Below are 20,508 nucleotides of genomic sequence, written 5' to 3'. Positions count from 1 at the left end.
TACACCAGAGCCAATCATATAATACACGGAACGTTGGCGTGTCAGAAGTTTTAACACGGTTTCACAATCCAGGACAAGTTGTGCTCGTAAATCCACCCAGAACAGACATTTCTCCTACATTTGGGGATTAATAGGGAGCTGCATCGCCCGCTGGCTTTATGGATCCCTTCCCCGCTACACACACCCCACTACATAGAAGAAAACCGGGCCCAGGGGACCCAAACTTTGCTGCAACTGGAAAGTTCACCTTAAAGAAGCACTCCGGGGATTTTTAATTTTATATTAAATTAAACCCCACCCCCGCACTCCAAGAATTAAGAGCTTTTTCTCTAGACCAGGACAATAAAGTTATACTCACCCGATCCCCAGCTTAGACCGGTCCCTGGAACGTCTCCCCCCCCTCTGCTGCAGCGGTCTAAGGTCCCGGAGTCATCACGTTCTTTACACAGTGTATAGGATGTGAGGGTGCCGAGGGACATTCCATCGCTGCAGAGGAGGAGATGACACAGACACAGACACAGACACAGACACAGACACAGACACACTTCTATTCTTCACCGAAAACATGATGAGTCTGGGGAGAATCTCGTTCTACAAGACATTACAAGACGCCTGAGGAGGCAAAAACAAACGTTGAAGCTGTTCAGACATCATTCAGCTTCAGACTGTGAGAGCCGAATACAGAAGATGGTGATTAGTTTTAGCTGCAGATTAAAAGAAAAACAAAAATAGAACACACACACACACACACACACACACACACACACACACACACAATAAACTCCTATTAGCAGTCACACCTCGCTTCCCTTCGCTATTTTTCTACTATTCAAATATGAACTTTTTTGTCCTTTCACAGCGTGTTCAGATCTGGATGCGTTTATGCAAACGAGGTGCAGTGCATTTTTCATTTTGCTTTTTTTCCGGCGCAGTTGTGTAGGGATGCATCAATACCGCTATTTTTTTTGGTATTGCGTACGAGTACCCATATATCTTCTTTTTCCGTACTCACCGATACTGAATACCGATACCGGAAGTACCATTAGAGTAAGCCAGGTGGCGTGTAATGCCTTACTGCCCAGGTTTCGGATTAGAAAGGAAGGTGGCTCCATGCTCACTCGTCACCATAACCCACCGCCCCGGCTTCCTCATTGGAAAGGAAGGTGGCTCCATGCTACCTTGTCACCATAACCCACCTCCCCGGCTTCGTCATTGGAAAGGAAGGTGGCTCCATGCTACCTTGTCACCATAACCCACCGCCCCGGCTTCCTCATTGGAAAGGAAGGTGGCTCCATGCTACCTTGTCACCATAACCCACCGCCCCGGCTTCCTCATTGGAAAGGAAGGTGGCTCCATGCTACCTTGTCACCATAACCCACCTCCCCGGCTTCCTCATTGGAAAGGAAGCCGGCTCCATGCTCCCTCGTCACCATAACCCACCGCCCCGGCTTCCTGATTGGAAAGGAAGGCGGCTCCATGCTACCTTGTCACCATAACCCACCGCCCGGCTTCCTGATTGGAAAGGAAGGCGGCTCCATGCTACCTTGTCACCATAGCCCACCGCCCGGCTTCCCGCTTGGAAAGGAAGGTGGCTCCATGCTCACTCGTCACCATAGCCCACCGCCCGGGCTTCCTGATTGGAAAGGAAGCCGGCTCCATGCTCCCTCGTCACTACCGATCAGAGGGAGATGTCCCTCTGACCAGAAGTTCTGGTATCGGAGGGAAGTATCTGAGCACACACTAAATTCTAAGAAGAAAAAAAACCACAACAAACTACACATAACTATTTGACTGCCACCAATAAAACACTTTGCAGGAGGAGAACCAAAAGCGCGGTAACATTTTCTAAACCTTTGCGGCTTTGTTACGTGTGCAGTGGAGTCTTAAATCCATAATACGGAGGAAGCAGAACAGCTGGAGGCGGCAATAAAGACAAAACAGAACGGTTAGCCGCAGGAAGTGAGCGCTCGGTGCGGACTCTCCTATAAAACACTCCAGAGGTTAATACCGCCAGACAAACGGCGATTCTACACCCGCCGCCCGAAAACTAACATTTCAGAGGGATTACAAAAACATTTATAGAGCAGTGAGATGTCCCGTCCCACGTGAGGACATATTTAGCATTGGCTGAGCACAGACCACGTTCCGGAGTATGTGGAATCTGAGCTAAATATACCACAACCCTGGATCTGACTATAGAATATATTTACACAAAGAGATAAGAGGATGAGGGCCAATTTCCAGACACAGAGACACGCTCCACGGCATGCACAACGACGTCCATCCCAGTACATACATGGGACCATTTATATATACACACACCGCTATGAAAAAATCCTACCAATATGTGCCAGTGTAGCAAAAACCTTCATTACATATGCAGGCTCTTCTTCCTGCCCCTGTGCTTCGCTGTGCCTGCTTCTCATTGCTTGTCTAAGTCAGCTGTGAGCCGACTGGAAACAGACTATAAAAATAACAATCTCAGCAGTCATTAACCTGGGAATAAAAATGACAACAAAAATTAATTTTTTTATTATTTTATTGCTAGTATTGAAAATTAACAAATGTATATTATTGTCGATACATTTGTTATTTGTTTTTTTAATACTAGCAAAAAATAAAAAAAATATAAATAATAGTAATAAAATATTTTTATTATTCTGTTGCTAGTATTACCAAAATAAAACACCATTTTACACACCTGTGTATATTTATAAACTCATCGCTATATATCCACCATCCAAAAAGGAGTCCCCATTCACACCATCATACTGCGGGAATGCGCGCCACAGTAACGTGCGTTCCTGCACGGTCGCAGGCATTTATTTCCCCGTGTTTGCCCCGCACCCCCATTGATTTCACATCTTGTCTTGTGCGGCGCACAGCGTGTGGAGCTGTGAACAGGGCCAACTGATCGGAAGCCGATTAATCGATTGAAAACGTTGACAACTTTTTCAATAATCGATTATGTCGATTAGTTGTTGCAGCCCTACTTGAATTGTATTGTGATTGTAATGTCTTCCTTATATTGTAAAGCGCTGCACAAACTGTTGGGCCTATATAAATCCTGTATAATAATTTCAATGGGCACCGCGTATGCAATAACTGCAGTCCGGGATTTTTCCCCCGCACAGGTAAAAAGAATTTTATGGTGCAGTAACATGTACTGGCACTGCAAGTGCGTTGCACGTTTTTAGGCCTCTCATTGCTGGTCTACCAGCACGACGCGCTGTTAGGAGTCCGTTCGCAGAACACATTAGCGTTCACACCTGGGCGTTTTGTAGCGCCTTCCTACGCTCTGCAAAACGCTCAAACACCGAAATCCCATTATTTCCTATGGTTATGGTTCACACCTGGGCGTATTACAGGCCGTATGAACGCGCTACAAAACGCCCTACGCCCAAAGAAGTACAGGAGCATCTTTGGGGCATATTTGCCGCGCGTATCCATTGGGATACAGCCAGGTAGCCCTCGGAAACGCGCATTTGTCGTGCGTTTACCGCGAATCGCAGTGCAAACGCGCATATTCGATACGCCTAGGTGTGAACCCAGCCTTAGGCGTGAACGGGCACTGAAGCTACCAGTAGACATTAAATGGGGGGGCCTTGCCACTAAGTGTCCATTTCCTCTAAACAGGGGGTAGGCCACCTTGGCTTGCAATGCCTCATGGGACTTGTCTTGACCCCCAGCTGCAGTGCCGAGGGTGCCTATCCCTGCGCTAAACAAATTGTACAAGCCAGGTGAGCTCCTCTGGGGAAAAAAAAAAAAAAAGACACCAGCTTGTGGTCTCCTTTCTGCATGTGTTGGCGTTGTTGTAGGAATTAGAACGGATTGGTTGGGACCATCCAACCTGGCCATTTGATCCCATTTGCTTCTGCAGGCCCTAGTAATATATGAACGTTCCCAATCCATTTGCTGGCTGTGGGCCCCTGGTATCGGACTCCCGTCGGTTACTCCAACTGTCAGCTTTACACTGGAAGCGAGTCTGAGCTGGCGCCAGATTGCTTCCACAGGCCGGTAATGGGGGTCGCCCCCCTACGCCTTACATTTTCCACCTTGCTTCCTAGGCCCTCCTGCGGTCCCGGGACCGGCATCATAGGTGTCGGCAATCTCCTCCCCGCTGCACGTAGCCATAAGCAAGGCCGATCGCATCACTTCGATTTGTACTTCAATAGATTCTCTGAAGTGGAAAGGTGACACTAGGTCTAATACACCCCTAATGTCTCCTTAAAGAGAACCTGTCACCAGGGGCGTCCCGAGGCCAGGTGTCACCTGGAGCGTCTCCAGCCCACCCAAGATGTCGGCGGTGTTCTATGGCTGCCACCGATGGTGCTTACCAAAGTTCTATCACAGTTCTCCGAAAAGAAAATCTTCCTTCTGTCTCAACAAGCAGCCTGCAGTCTAAACAGCGGGCACCCAGGAGGGGGTTTGGGGGCGACGCGAAGGAGACTGCACAGCTCACAGCAGTCTGTGGAATTTCTCGGGAAGACTGGAAATATAAACTAAAACACAGAGGAGGTGAACTGAACGTGAACCTTCGGAAACCGAATCATATGGACTGCCATTCCCCAACTTGTTTTTCAAGGTGCAGGCTCCAGGGTTCTTTCCTGGAATTAACTACCTAAGGAGTCGTTCTCCTGGAGATGGGGTGTGGGACAGGGGTTTAGACTTTACTTGCTGCATGCTTGTACCAGGCCAATGAACTGAAGACTAGGACAAATGGAGCGTGCACTTTGCGAAAGCTGCTCTGTAGTGACCACAATAAAGTTATATTTTCTGTGTTGTTATCAGTGGGAAGAAAAAGATGGTTCATTACCTGAACTGCCCCTCTGCCCTGCTACATGACATGATATTGTACCTACAGGGCAGGAGATCACTCCACCCAACAATCCCTATATTGTACCTACAGGGCAGGAGGTCACTCCACCCAACAGTCCCTATATTGTACCTACAGGGCAGGAGATCACTCCACCCAACAGTCCCTATATTGTACCTACAGGGCAGGAGATCATTCCACCCAACAGTCCCTATATTGTACCTACAGGGCAGGAGATCATTCCACCCAACAGTCCTTGTATTGTACCTATAGCAAAGGAGATCACTCCACCCAACAGTCACTTTATTGTACCTATAGCGAAGGAGATATCACTTCAGCCAATAGTTGCTATATTATACGGGGCAGGAGGCTTCTAGGAAAAGCAGTCAATCACAGGAGCAGGGGAACAAGATATCTGCAAGTGCTTAGAACCAAAATGAACAGAACTACCACAGCACGGTCATGCTGGCTGCAAATGGAAAAACGGAAGCGTGATTTTTTTTATATGTAATATTAATTTACAAACTGGCTTGTGTAGCATTTGTATTTTTTTAGCAAAAAGTGCAGATTTCCTTTATCCGTGTGAAGTTTCAAGCAGGCATTTGCCTGCCTGCCTGCAGGTTAGGAGGATAAAAGGAGACAGGAAAATCCTCCTCAAACCGCGGCAGCTTTTGGGAATACAACACAAACACATACAGCAGAAGATCAAAAGACTTCTCCGACAGACCCTGAAGCCGAAGTGTTAATGGATAACTTCGCTTAAACAAGTTTCGCGGCAGTCACTCAGATGGGTCGGTGGAAAATGTCACCCTCGGAATTTCCACCTCTTATTATTGCTATGTTATCACCCCTTCCTGGCCTGATTTTGGAAAGCTTGGTTAAAGAGTACCAGTTTCCATGATTTATCTAAATTCTCATCAGCTAACAAAATACATTTCATCCCTACCGATAAGGAAGGAGAGGCAGATGTCTTCCTATATTAGAATTCTAGGAGGAGCACATTGCAACCTGTAGCAAGTCTCCGGTCACAAATATTGACCTTTTCAACTCAATAAACAATGGAAAATAAATGCATATGGAGGAGTTTACAACCAGTGAGAACCACAGGTCACAATGTTCGATCGATCCAGAGATCCATAACGCCAGTTATATGGAGTTCTTGACTTCTCTGTAGGTCAAGCTTTGGCCCACCCCTCTTAGGGTGCCTGCACACCTTACGATAATCGTACGATAATCGCGGGAAATCCCGCGATCGTACGATTATCGCAAGGTGTGAGGAAGCCTCTACTACTGTAAGGTCGCACAACTTTAAACTTACGAACATGTTCGAAAACCCGCCGAGCATCGTACGATGTTCGGCGGGTGTGTAGCATGTTCGTAAGACAAAAGCCGGACGGGCCGGTGTGCCGTTCGGCATTGCGGTCATCGGAAGCCCGCCCCTCAGGGGGGCACGGCTTGCGATCATCGCAAGTACGATCTGCCTAGCCAAGATAGGCAGATTGTACGTTTTCTTAATTACCTTACAACCCTCGCAAGACAAAAGTCTTGCGAGGGTTGTAAGGTGTGTGCCCAGCATTACCTCCACAGCCTACCAATTGGTCCTAGACTGGGTAGAGGCATAACCAAGCTAGACTTTTCCAGCACTAGTGACATGAGGGAGGATTGGCGAGTACAAGACCAGCCCACATTCCTACCAGATCCACGCTATGTGGCCCACAGGGAGCAGCTTCCTCTACGCAAGAAATTGATTCCATTCCTATGGAGAGCGCTCTTTGAGAAACTACCATGTACAGCAGAAAGAGCTTCATCTTACAGTACATCCTGTGCCAGCTTGGAATGAAGGAAAGAGTGGACACCGCGTTTGATCTTCCCTTTCTTCATTTGGAAGTTGTTGATGCTGGAAGAACCTAAATCTCCTCCTAGAACTGGCCATACATTATTATCGTTCGAGTTTTCGTGCCCTCATCAAACCGTCATCTGATCTCCACTCGAATACCCCATCATGCACAGGCCAATGTCGATTTTGATTATCGTTCATTAGCAATTCTAACTCACCGAATTTCGTCGATCGAAAGAACGGATTTTTCAGTGTTCATGTTGGGATTTTTTTCTTATGAAACCACCACTGATACATCGATTTTCATAAGAGTTGAGAAAAAGATGTCCAATCTGACCAATCAAGGAAATTCAGCCAGAAGTACAGTAATTGTCCCATCAACTGATCCATTATTGTACGAAAGACCATTTGTGGACGATTTCCAAACGATAATAGCCGATTGTATGGGCACCTTAAGTTGCACTGGGTTTGCCATGTATGGACCAACCTGAAACAAGTGTCACATACCGGCGTTCGCTCCCCTCTCGATCCTGTCACGGCTCTCTGCCGTGACAGGGGAGGGGCTGGATTCCCCCCTCCACGCTCCGATCCTCCAGCGCTGACTGGCGGATCGGATGGGGGAGGGGGCGGGTACAGCTGGCTCTGCCTCTAGATAGGCAGAGCCAGCTGTCAGTCACGCAGCTGGGCGGATCCCGGCACAATTGCTACAGCTCGCGGTATCCTGAGCCTAGGGTGACGGGAGGACGCTAGTTTGTGTCCTCCCGTTACCCTAAGGAGAACTATGGGGAAAAGCCCTGACCCCATAGTTCTCCTTTAAGTGGAAGGCAAGTATATATATTTCTTAACTTAGCACATGGGTAGCCAAACTCCGGCCCTACAGATGTGGTGTAACTACAATTCCCATGAGACATTGCAAGATTCTGACAGCCACAGATATGGCTCCCAGAGGCCAAGGCATCATGGGATTTGTAGTTTAACCACAGCTGGAGGGCCAGAGTTTGGCTACCCCTGACTTAGCACCTAGAAGAAGACAAGCACTAATCCCCTGCCATGCAGGGGTAGCCCCACTGCAAGGTTTTAGTTTTATGCTGCCTGGAGTTCTTCTTTAAGGATTGTAGAGGTTGCTGTTGACACTGTACCCCCTGTGACATTTCCAATTAAGAAGAGCCGATGTCAGGTGTTCAGGGAGAAGCTTTGGAATCATTGTCCCTATTCACAGATTCCCCCTTTCCATTCTGTGCAATAAGGAGAATTCATTTAACGGTCTTAGCAGTGTAGATGTATAGATAGTCACAGAGCAAAAGACAGGAACAAAATAGGCGGAGGGACTACATGACAGGGTGGACTTGGAATCAAAAGGAGGGGTCAAGGTCAAGTGTTTATCTTTAAAATAAAAGGGGTACTTACCTGATTGGCCGATTCATAGGTGGTCCAGGAGGGGCTTCCCAGTGGTTTGAGAAGGCGGAGTTTTTCCTTGGTCAGTTGGAGACAGCACACGGCGAGCGAACTTGCCACCCACCCGCCCCTTTATGATTCTGGTTGTCTGTAATGTTGGGTATTTTTACATATATGTCATGGTCTGGGGGTCCTGGAAGGCAGTGTATGGTGGTACGGTGTTGGTGAGGACTCGTCTTTGGTGCGCAGCTCTCGTGGTGGCGGAGTCAGCAGACATGGTGGACAGGAATAGTTGTAAAATGTCTCTGCATCAATTCTGTGTGTTGTCCCTGAGTCGGTGCATTGCGGCTAGGGGCCTTGGTAAAAGGTATGCAGAGATGGTTGTTGTAAGGTAATGGGGCCTTCAGGCATATGTGTGTGTACAATATATATATCTATATCTATATATAAAAATAATTGTGTGTGTAGGTGGGTGTACATGGACACACACAATTAGTAGTCAAAGTTTTTATATGGATTTGTTAATGTTTACATATTTGTAATAAAGGGCTGCTACAGCCAATTTATATCCAATACTGTGTGGCCTGTTATTTTAGATAAGGAAGAAAAAGGGGGGTTGGTGGTTGGCGTAGCAGGGGTAGGTAAAAAAAGAGAACCTAAGCCTTGCCCTAGTCATGCGCTCAGAGCTTCTCGTCATCCCAGCCAGCACTGAAACTAACCCAGTATTCCTAAGACTGGAACACAGGCTTCCTCAGGCTGTTAAAAATCCCAGGGTGTCTTCGCAGGTAAAAAAAAAAAAAAAACCTAACAGGACAGTTATTCTACTTCTGCAAAATAAAACCTACGTCGTAAAGACGTTTGTAGACAGTTAGCTGGAAAATGATGAAAAAATATTTCCCTGCACGCTTGCCCCCTCCTCCCTGACATCTATCCAGAGCTCCGGTCCCTAGCAGTGTACTGACTATGCTGACTGCAATCCCGCTACCAGTCCTAGATTTAGGCCTTGTTCACACCAAATGCAGAGCAGATCCGGTCAGGTTTCTGCACACGCAGTGCAGTGGGTTGTGGCGCGTTTTTGATGCGTTCCGGGCCGTTTTTTAGTTTAACGTGGGCTTTCAGTGTGTCCCAGGCACTTGCATGCGTTTTTGATGCGTTCCAGAGCAGGTAAAATAGGGCTTGCTGCAGTTTTTTTTCACCTGCTCTGGAACTGCACGCTGCGATGTGAACTAGAGCACAAAATACCATTGGAATACATTGGACGCAGTTTTGATCCGGTCTGCAACTGCTCTGCTCTTGGTGTGAACAAGGCCTTAGACATACTTTAGGTTTATATCAATGACAGTACAGAGGTCCCCAGAGGGCCAATCAAAACATTTCTATGGGGGTCACAGTCTGCAGTTTTGCCCCTACATATTCAGACCATTGGAGCAGCAAGCCAGGCAACTTTCATTTCCAGTGGTTAGCACTTTAGGGGGTCCTCAGTTCGAATCCCAGTCTGTACACTATCTGCAAGGAGTCTGAATGTTCCCCCTGTGCTTGCGTGGGTTTCCTCCAGGTACTCCACACTCCAAAAAGACATGCTGGAAGGTTAATGGCTCCTGTCTAAATTGGCCCTTAGAATCTCCTTGAGGGCACGGACTGATATGGATGTACAGTATGTAAAGTGCTGCGTAAATGGCCGGCGCTTTATAAATACCGATAATAAATAAAAATACTTTGGTAGGTTGCAGACCGTACCTAGAAAGAGGGATTGCAAAGCACAGGACTGAACAATATGGGACAGCTGGGAGCCATGTACAAGCAGTGATGACGATCTCCCTTTCACAGCCAGCGTCCCGTTACCATCCAGCCAGCGAAAGTCTTTTCCCAAATCCCATTACATTAAGTAGGTTTTAGCAGCAAACAAGCGGCCGATTGTTCCTGGCCGAGTTATGGGGGAATTTTACATGTCTGGTGCACAGCCGCTCTACTCCCACAACACGCTGCATGGAAAAAAAAAAATCTGACTTTCCCGAAGGAAGGCACCACCTCTGCATAACACCAAAATATTTATATAGCTGCTGGAATGTCGTCGGAGCCCAACCCGAAAACCTGCCTGAGAAATATGGGGAATAAACTCAGCTGAGCTCCAAATGTAAAGTCTCCCATAACACGACCCGGGTATGCAAAAAGCTGAATTCTGAACGAGGGAAACCAAAAATCCACAAGGGGAAGAAAAACCATCACAGAGGTCCTACAATTCCAACTGCTGGGTACATGTGCACAGGCTTAAAGGGCAACTCCACCTTCACATTTTATTAGCCAAGTTACTATTCTAAACCAAGACTACTAAACATTCAACTGTGTGCCTAGTACTCATTACCTGTTGTACAGGGTACAAGGACAGGCATGTGGGCCGAATCGGGAGGGCTATGTTGACCACATGAGGTTGCACCTACCTTGTTCCAGAAAGATTTTGGCATTTCCAAACTGAACATTAAAAAAGGAGAACTATGAGGTGAGGGCTTTTCACTCACCTCATAGTTCTAGCCGACCTGTGACAATGAGACTGTCACAGGTCGGCTCAGTAGATCGGGAGGTGAGCGAACACATACCGGCGTTCGCTCACCTCTCCATCCTGTGACAGCTCTCTGCCGTGACAGGGGAGGGACTGGATTCCCCCCTCCCCGCTCCGATCCACCAGCGCTGACTGGCGGAACGGATGGGGGAGGGGGCGGGTACAGCTGGCTCTGCCTCCAGATAGGCAGAGCCAGCTGTCACTCACGCAGCTGGGCGGATCCAGACATAATTATCGGGATCCGCTTCAGCGTCTCAGTATACCGCAAGCTGTAGCTCGCCGTATACTGAGCTTAGGGTGACGGGAGGACGCTAGTTTGTGTTAGTTTGGACCCCATAGTTCTCCTTTAAAGTGCAACTGAAGTCAAAACTTTTTTTTTTAGTTTTGGATGGAGTGGAGAGGAATGCCGACTGTGTCCCCGTTAGGGAGATTCACCCTCCCTACTTGTCCTGATGACCGTTATCATTGAAAATGAAAGAAAATCCAATTTTTTAGGCTGTCAACAGAACAGGAACAGATGGGAAATCTTCCAATGGGGACACTATTTGTGGTGACCAAGCTGATCACCAGGGATTTCCCTCACTTTGGAGAGATTTCCTCCCGCTTCCTGTTGTGGATACTGAGCAGGAAGTGAAATGAAATCTCCCCAATGGGACACAGATGGCAAAAAAAGCTGAGAGGGGTTATAACCCTCTTTTACTCTATCAAAAACTGGCTTCAATTCTACTTCAAAGCCAACCTTTGCCCATTTAAATAGAACCTCTCTCCTGCCTCCTCACCCTTTTTTAATTTTTTCATTGTTTCACTTAGCCTAGGTAAGGATGATGTATCCTTCCACCCGTGACTTCCTGGGATGCCTACATCACACATCCCAGGCAGTTTGCAAAATCTCACACATATGCCTGCTTGCCATGGGTCCTCGCTTGGTCCCATAGACCGGGCAGAGACCCGTGGCGGTCTACCCTCCACAGGGGAATATCTGGAACATGCACAGACCTATGGGACCTGGCAGAGGCCTGCGGCATGTCTGCACGTTCTAGAGATCTCCTTTCAAGATGGCGGTGCAGGAGTAGAATGGCATGACAACGCATGGAGAACCTGGCTTGCAGGGAAGACTAAGCTGGACTCCAAGGACTTGTAAGCATGTTCTTTTTTCTATACAGGGATGGTTGTTAGGGATTTGTAAATTTCAATTTGGCTGGGAAGGGTGAAGTTGCTCTTTAAAAGTACAAATTCCCTCCTACAGGTTCCCTTGTTTATAGCTGCGTTTTGCTTTTATACCTCTGACCATGCGAGTGCAGGTCAATATGGAGCTTTTCTCTTTCTTTGGGCAGGGACCTCTTCAGAGTTTCTCATACACGAGAGCATTACCAAATTCTTCCTGTGTGTCACTGGCAGTGTAATACAGTTCGTAGCCGTGCCCTGTTGTTGCTTAATTGTCAGTAAAGCAGATGTGTACATCCATAAGAGTGTTCCGTTACATAAAATGGGTCATTTCAGTACCGCAAATTGTCCGAGATGTTCTCGCCCACAGGTGGATTTTGTACACTTCGGTCCTGCCTGGCGATAGCCACATATCGGTCTCAAGTGATTGACATATTGACCTCCATGCTGCAAATCCCTATAGTGCGCATTTCTTAGATTTGCATATAGGAGCGATTACCGGTTAGAGTCCAGGGCCGCTCACCTGTCCCTAAAACACAGGTATTCACTCCATGTCAGATACGCAGACAGTTGCAGAGCCTCTCAGGTTGTTGTTGATTTGTACAGGATCAGCAGCCCCAGTTGATCGGTAACACCAGGCCATACACACGGCAGAAATATGCTGATCCAGGCCGTGTACAGCCCCAGAGGGCTATGTGAATAAGTGCTGAGGGACACAGATAGAGAAGTGCCCTAGGGCCCACCACCCAAATTCAGCTGATGGTCAGAGCATTCCCTGCCCCACAGCGGAACATAAACAAAGGGCCGGCATGCATGTGCGGAGATCCTTGAGTTTATATGGCCATATTGGGTAAATGTTATTGACTAAATATAGCCATATAAAGTCAACGACGTTACAGCATTCCACCCCTTTGCTTAGGTGCACCCACTGGTGGGAAATTCACTGGCTGCAGGTAGCGGACTACCCTGTTTCCACGAAAATAAGACCTAGTACTATTTTGAGGAATTGCTAAAATATAAGACCTACCCCAAAAATAAGACCTAGTTGTGACCATTCCCAGGGCCGGTGGTGGCATAAGGGGGAACTTGAAGAGCTGCGGGAGAGAATCAGCGGTGCCAATGAAGCCAGCGCTAGAGGAAGCGAGGCGACACCGGCGGGAGCAGAGCCGCATAAGCCGATGCCTCCTCTATAGCGCCGGCTCTTGTCACAGGCGGAGTGATACCAAATGCACTCCGCCTGTGAGGAATTGATAGTGAAAGTGCGCTTCGCTCATTCTGGCCAGCGATTGGTTACCAAATTGCTCTTGGAAAGGTACGGCACCCATGATTGCCCTGATCACCATATTTTTCTACATGAATAAGTGGGGATTGTTGTACATTTAAAAAAAAAAGAAAAAATAAGACCTACACCAAAAAGAAGACCCAGTGTGTTTTTTTGAGCCCCAAAAAATATAAGACCGTGTCTTATTTTCGGGGAAACACGGTAGGTGGCAGTAGAAGGAGCTTCTTTCCATGTTTGGAAGAGCTCAGATTTGGTTCAAACCCCAGACACAAATGGTAAACAAAATATAAGCCTTCCCTATGCCAAGACAAGATAGGTTTTGGCTGTAGTTGGACCTTCACCTGTATTTACTAGGGTTGCTGTGGTCATTTTGTCAGCTAAACAAACCTACAGCCCCAAAAAAGTGGGTGGCCCCACATTGACCGTACTGTGCCTTGGTGCAATCAGCGTGTCCAACCACATTGTCAGACTGCACGGTCATAAATACTGGCTTAGGGCACAGAATGGTTCAGCAGTCTCTGTAAGGAACACAGGCTTGTGCAAGCCAGGCATACCAGGCAGCACGCCGCTGTGCCCTGTCGTCATAAATAACCAAAGACCAAAATAGATTGTCCTGGCATCGATCTGTTTTCTTCCTGAGCCAGCAGCACACATCTGACAGTCAGGAGAAAACATGGCCGGGAGGCTGAAGAGGCGATTAAATGAAATGTTTGTTTTCCTTTGTTCATAAAATATCTGCACCCAGGCCTAGTCCTGAAAAGACTCAGAAACTCCCATTAGCAAAAATAAAAAAAATTGAAGGTCCCGCTTAAGCAAAGTCTCATTTAGAACATGAGCAAGGAAAGCAGGAAACTGCTGCAAAGGATTCTGGGAACAATGGCTGCTTTGGCAGCTGAATGCCCTCCAAGGCTATTTATACCCTAAAGATCAACCACAAGTAGGCCCAGGAGAGACTGAGGGCTATGGTGGATGGGTGCCAGGCAAATAAGAAGGGCCTGTTCACAATAACCAGGGAAGAATAGAGGGAGAGAAGGAGGGCGCAGATGGGCATTTTCCTGCCTTTGGCCTTCGTTTAAAGCACACATAAAACTCTGGGCAGCAGGTACACATTTAATTCAATGGTGCACTGTAGATGACAGTGGGCTGGGACTGACAGCGTGTCTTTGGGTGGAGCCGGTCTCACTGAGGTAAGTTTGCCCGCATGCCCCCTGCCAAGTCAGGGCTAGGGACAAGCTTTGCCGATTGCAGAGGTCTGAGCCAACAGGGGGCATGTAGTCGTCTTAGACAGAGAGATCAACAGTCCTTCTCTGCAGCATGCTGGCAGGGGACAGGCTTTTTTACTCAGACTGTGGCTGCTTTCTAAAGAAAATGAACTGTAAGGATTTGCACGCTTTTTGTTTTGATTAGGGATACACTGATACTAGGATCAGTATTGGTGCCGATGCTGAGTATTTGGGCGATTACTCGTACTTGCCCGAATGCTCCAATGCCTAGCCCGATACTTCCGGTATCAGGAAGCAAGTCATTACACGCTGCCCGGCTTCCCCATTGGCCGGGAAGGCGGCTCCATGCTCCCTCGTCACTTGTGATGGAGTCGGCTTCCCGGCCAATCAGGAAGCCCGGCAGTGTGTAATGGCTCGCTGCCCGGCTTTCTGATTGGCCGGAAAGCCGGCTTCATGCTCCCCTGACGAGAAACATGGGGACGGCTTCCCTGCTAATCCCATCCTTAATGGGATTTCTGGTATCGGAACTCGATTTCGAGTACCCCCCCAAAAAAAAAGAAAAAGGTACTCGATACCGAAATACCGGTATCTGTGCATCCCTACTTTTTATGGCCCTAGAATATATTTAGCCAATTTAAACTGAAAGTTTAAGTGAGCCTAAAGCTCTAGTGTACATCATATACATCTCGAGCTCCAGTTTGTCAGCGTTACTCTCAGGAGCTTAAAATGAACCAGGCGCACTCTCTCTCTCCCAAGACTTGTCCAAACAGGGCCTCTTCCCTCATAAATCCTTCTCCAAATCCAAGCTTTATGTCTTGGCTGCTGAAAACAAAAGTCACACAGGATCACATTGCAGTGCTGAGCAACTGCGCGATTGGGTTACAGGGGCTTGACAGATTCCAAGCAGAGATTGTCAACCAAGACAACAGCCATCACCCGATGCATGGAAAACCAATATCCATGTATGGCTATCTGAATGAAAGATCACTATAAGGGTCTACAATTGTCTTCCCACACGCAATACAGACAGAAAGTTCCACCTTTTAGGTTTATGCCAAAAAAAAAAAAAATTGGTTCACCACCCCAGGCCATTCTATCCTCCTCCTTCCATGGCCATGTATACTCCACATATACATCACCCCTTTCAGGACTGGACAAATCCCAGGCCAGTTAGCCAATATTCTTAAAAATTAAAACCAGCACCTAACTTTAGAGGTTGTCAATGGAGGTGGCTCCTGAACTGGACAGACTGGACCCTTCATTTCATATTATTTGTTGCACCCCTCCCTTGTCCTACATTGTACCTTTACCCTACAGGGGGTCTTCCTCACTCTTGCTGGTGCCACTTGCATTAAAGGGTAATTTTTACATTTAAATAATATTTTGGTGGTTATTTGAAGAATCTCCTAAACGGGAAACCCGTTATATTCTATGAGGCCCATTCACACCTATGTGTTGTGCTGCTGTGTGACTTGGAATAAGGTGCGGGCGATACATAGTGTATTTGTGGTCCCATAGACTTCAATGGGATTGCATTTTTGCACATAACTATCCACCTCCTCCAAGCAACATCTAGTCTAGCCAGGCATCATAGGAAGATGGAGTCAGCAGGCCACACCATGCTTGACGTGGAAGAGCTGATACGGCCAGGACATTGCCCGACAACCACAAGAATTGCAAGCACCAAAGGGTCGGGGAGGACCCAACGTCTTCCCTTCTTCCTCTCCTCTTATTCTCCCAAAAGTATGGCTGTAGTTGTCAAAAAACATGGCATAGTGGACATGACTCAAGAGTGCTCAGAAAACCCAACTACACACCACAGAACAAGCAGGTCATAGCAGATATTGCTGGTCAACGGGCAAAACAAAACACATCAGTGAACTACAAAAAACTCACTTAAAGTGTCTGAATATGCAGACACACAAATGTTAGCACTCATTTTTTTCTTTATATATGATCAGATTACCAAAACCAGAACCTGTGGGTAGCTTATCAGCCACAACATAGCAGGTTTCAGTGCTCTCCTGCTTAACATCTCCAGGATATTCCCCGGCCATTCATTACCTCTTCACAGCATCAACCGCTGTCCACACCATTCCATACATTCCATTTATAGATTGGTGACATCTCGTCATACTCTATGCCGCTTGCTTACTCATCTGTGCGAGTCAGCTAAGGAAACCGCTCTTTGTGGCCATTACCCTCCTAGTCTTCTGAACATTCTGGGTGCTTGGCTGTCCAGGTGATCCTGCACGGACCTTACTCGTGTTTCGCATAGGTGACACTAAAGTACTAACTCATGGGATCCGCATTAAAGAAGGCAAGTACCATATAGAAGAAGGGTCATTGGTGGCAGTCCAAGTATTCCTCTATTTCTCTTCAGACGCCTCTATACTAGGTGCATGACAGGTCCTTACCAGTCTACTTAGTGCATGTAAACAGCTCATGGTCAGTCCCTCCACTCGATATCTTCTGTCCTCCTCATACCATGGTCAGTCCCTCCACTCGAGATCCTCTGTCCTCATATCATGGTCAGTCCCTCCACTCGAGATCTTCTGTCCTCCTCATATCATGGTCAGTCCCTCCACTCCAGATCTTCTGTCCTCCTCATATCATGGTCAGTCCCTCCACTCCAGATCTTCTGTCCTCCTCATATCATGGTCAGTCCCTCCACTCCAGATCTTCTGTCCTCCTCATATCATGGTCAGTCCCTCCACTCGATATCTTCTGCCCTCTTACCATTACATGTTCTTGGTTAGTTTGTAACTTTAAATGTCTCACGTACAAAGTGCCTTGCAGTTGGACCAAACCAAAAAGCAATATATTTCTGGTATAGGTGGTGAACAACCAAGTCATGGGGGGGGGGTAATTGTGTCCCATCACTGGAGCCATTTTTTAAAATGTATTTTATTTTTTATCCGATTAATCGAACTTAATAATCGGCTAACTAATCGATTATGAAAATAATCGTTAGCTGCAGCTCTATAATTGTCCCCATCAACTTCTTAGTTAGACCGCCTCATAGAATGATTTTGGTGGAATTGTTGGAATTGTTTTCTTTGCAGAATTGCCAATATTGCAAAAAATAAATACATGCCCTGTGGTGCCCCCTAAACCACCCCTAGCAGCCGGTCCACAAAATGGCATGCCACAGCGATTTGGTGGCATGCCAACAAAACATAGGGATACGATCGATGTGGTTTGACAGTGACAAGCCTACAGGGAATTAAATTATATCAATATGGCCCTTTAAACAAAAACAACACAGAGTTCACCATATGCAGGCAACCAATAGGCAGTCATGAAAATATCCCTAATAAACAGGTCCATGATAGTGAAGAGGGCTTCCCTAACCCTCAGGACCCATTTAAAAGTCCATTGCACCTCGATCCCTACTTTTAGTGCGTCAGTTACTGAAGTAGTACAGAAACCATTGAACCAAGAAGACAACGTTTCTAAAAGGAGAGATCAGCAACAGCAGAGTCTATACGTTCTTATCAAAATCTGGTCATTTGAACAGGCAGATTATTTAAATGCCCCAGAATATACCAGTACTACAGAAATGGTACAAGTAATTTGACCGCACACTGTCCACCAGCCTCGAAACATGGTGTTACAGCAGTTGGTAAAACACTGACTACCCAATGAGGGCGTTTATACCCACTCTATATTACACAGACACCCATTATGAAGACCACACAGGATGAAGAGTAGTACATCACTCGTCAATGTTGGCATTAATACTCACTGGTTCCTCTGAGATCGCCCCTCTTGGAAGACCTGATGCAGAGGTATGCTGATCTGCCCCAGAAACTGATCCATGCCAATCAGAGCGCGGTGCATGACCGTCAGCTGGAGCTCGCAGTTCTCCCCCCTCTCCAGGGCTCCCGAGGACAGCTCGAAAGTACATTCCTCCTTCCATTCTGGCGAACCGGGAGTCTTCTCCACCACAGAGGTGCTGTACTTTTCCCGGCCTACTTGGATCAGTGTGTAGGCATCACTGGTGTCATGTTTTCCCTTTGCTCGAAGGCCTTTGGCTTCTAGGATGGTGACCTGGACATGGGTGGGGTACCAGCCCTGTTCAGGTTCCGGCCGCAGGTACATGAGGATGGGTGAAATGCGACGCTGGGGCAGAAATCACAGGTACCTGTAGATGAAACGGGAAAGAGATGTATTACAATATAAAAAGACAACCCAACATACCCTGTACCATTGGACAATGGAGACAAGCAATAGCAAGTTGGAATCGAATATATTATTGTGTAGATGTTGACAGATAATATTGGATAATATGTTGTGCGACATTTTGGTTCACAACGCAACACAATTATTTGAATAATAGCAAGTTGGACCTTTTCTGTGGGACCCCCAGAGTATGAGATAGGCAATGCCTTTTTTTGGGCAATGTAAACACTTGGGGCCCAAGAGTCATGTGATCGGTCTTTTCTCCAATCATGGAGTTCTAGGCAAAGAGAACTCAATGGGATACTGCAGGCTCCACACCATGCTCTGCATTTTATGAATAGGGTGTAAAATGCAGGCAGTGTGGTGACCATTGGAGAGCAGATAGTCGTATTCACTCTCCATTTCACATTGGTCCTTACAGTAAGTCTTCCATTACCATAAATGGTACCAAACGGGCTGAAGGACTTCAGTGGAGATATGCATTGGGGCCAGCATACAAATTTTGACTTCCAGGAGGGGTCAACATTTGCCCCGCCCCCTACTGTATCTTACCTTGCTATTGGTCCCAACCTTCATTTATAGAGTTAGCAGGCCAGCTATCAACACTACCAGTGCAAAAATGTTGAATGTTGAAGAGCCCTGGTATCCATGGAACACGAGGTCCTCCAGCAGACACCACTGTAGACCCCACGGGGCCAGCAGTCAGCCCTGAAGTGAACCTGTCATGACACAACTAAAAAGGGGCTGCCATTGCTGATCTGCTGCTGAAAATGCTAACCGTCTGGCTTCAAAACCTCTCTTAGTAATAGACCTTAAATTAGTCTGCAGCTCAGGAAAGTCCTCCTTTGTCCTATTGGAGGGGGGAGTTTGTCTGGGACAGAAACTTTGAGCCAATATCCAATTGTCCCAAAATCCTGCAACAGGAACATTAAGACTTCCCTCACTGGAAGGCCGTCTGCTTCTGCCATTGACAGAGGGGTTCCAAAGAAGGCTATATTATAGTAGTTTCATACATAAGAGGCTTTCATTGATGAAGGGGTCCCCAAGAAGCCCACATTATAGTAGTACTAGTTTCACACATAAGAGGCTTTCATTGATGGAGGGGTCCCCAAGAAGCCCACATTATAGTAGTACTAGTTTCACACATAAGAGGCTTTCATTGATGGAGGGGTTCCCAAGAAGGCCACATTATAGTAGTTTCATACATAAGAGGCTTTCATTGATGGAGGGGTTCCCAAGAAGCCCACATTATAGTAGTCTCATACATAAGAGGCTTTCATTGATGGAGGGGTTCCCAAGAAGCCCACATTATAGTAGTACTAGTTTCACACATAAGAAGCTTTCATTGATGAAGGGGTCCCCAAGAAGCCCACATTACAGTAGTACTAGTTTCACACATAAGAGGCTTTCATTGATGGAGGGGTTCCCAAGAAGGCCACATTATAGTAGTACTAGTTTCATACATAAGAGGCTTTCATTGATGGAGGGGTTCCCAAGAAGGCCACATTATAGTAGTACTAGTTTCACACATAAGAAGCTTTCATTGTTGAAAGCAGAGGTGGCAGCCATGACAGTTCATCAGACAGCATTTCCTGTAGTAGAGCAACATGACTGCACGGCTCCAAATTTCCAGTAAGAAGGGAAAGAATGCAGAGATAGCAGCCAAGGTGAAGCCATCTTGGCCTCAGGACAGATATGTGACTACACGGAACTGGGATGAGGTTTCCAGCAGCAGAAATTTATGGTAATACAGCAGCGGCCATTAAAGGGTTCGCTCGGCCCAAAGTGATGTTTGATTTATAGGAAGAGTCCGATGGGCTGAATCACTCTGCAGCTTTCTGATCTCTCTCAGGAACTCCAATAGGTTCTGGCTTTGTTCTCATCCACCATGGAGGTCCGGGTGTTCATAACGCTGCATGCTCCATAATACAAACACTAGCAGGGATGGTGGGAGATCCTCATGGTTGACACAGTGGGCATGCAGAACCAAGACCGAGTACGCAAGAGATAGAAAAGACTGCCGGGGGGGGGGGGGGGGGGGCGCGATTG

At 47.0% G+C, this 20,508-nt stretch overlaps 1 protein-coding gene across 1 annotated transcript in view; it reads right to left on the bottom strand.

Moving 5' to 3' along the window:
- The window catches only part of RAB11FIP5 (RAB11 family interacting protein 5), a 99,642-nt gene that overhangs the window by 75,151 nt on the left and 3,983 nt on the right, over positions 1-20,508 (bottom strand). The window contains exon 2 of the mRNA XM_018573764.1: positions 18,023-18,421. Coding sequence (XP_018429266.1) covers positions 18,023-18,378 — 356 coding nt within the window. The 5' untranslated portion in view covers positions 18,379-18,421. The remainder of the gene's footprint in view (positions 1-18,022; positions 18,422-20,508) is intronic.

Source organism: Nanorana parkeri, unplaced genomic scaffold (genome assembly GCF_000935625.1).
Source record: "Nanorana parkeri isolate BGI_ZX_2015 unplaced genomic scaffold, ASM93562v1 scaffold2527, whole genome shotgun sequence".
Taxonomy (NCBI): Eukaryota; Metazoa; Chordata; class Amphibia; order Anura; family Dicroglossidae; genus Nanorana; species Nanorana parkeri.
Note: the sequence above shows the minus strand (reverse complement) of the source record. Positions and strands in the feature narration are given on the sequence as shown.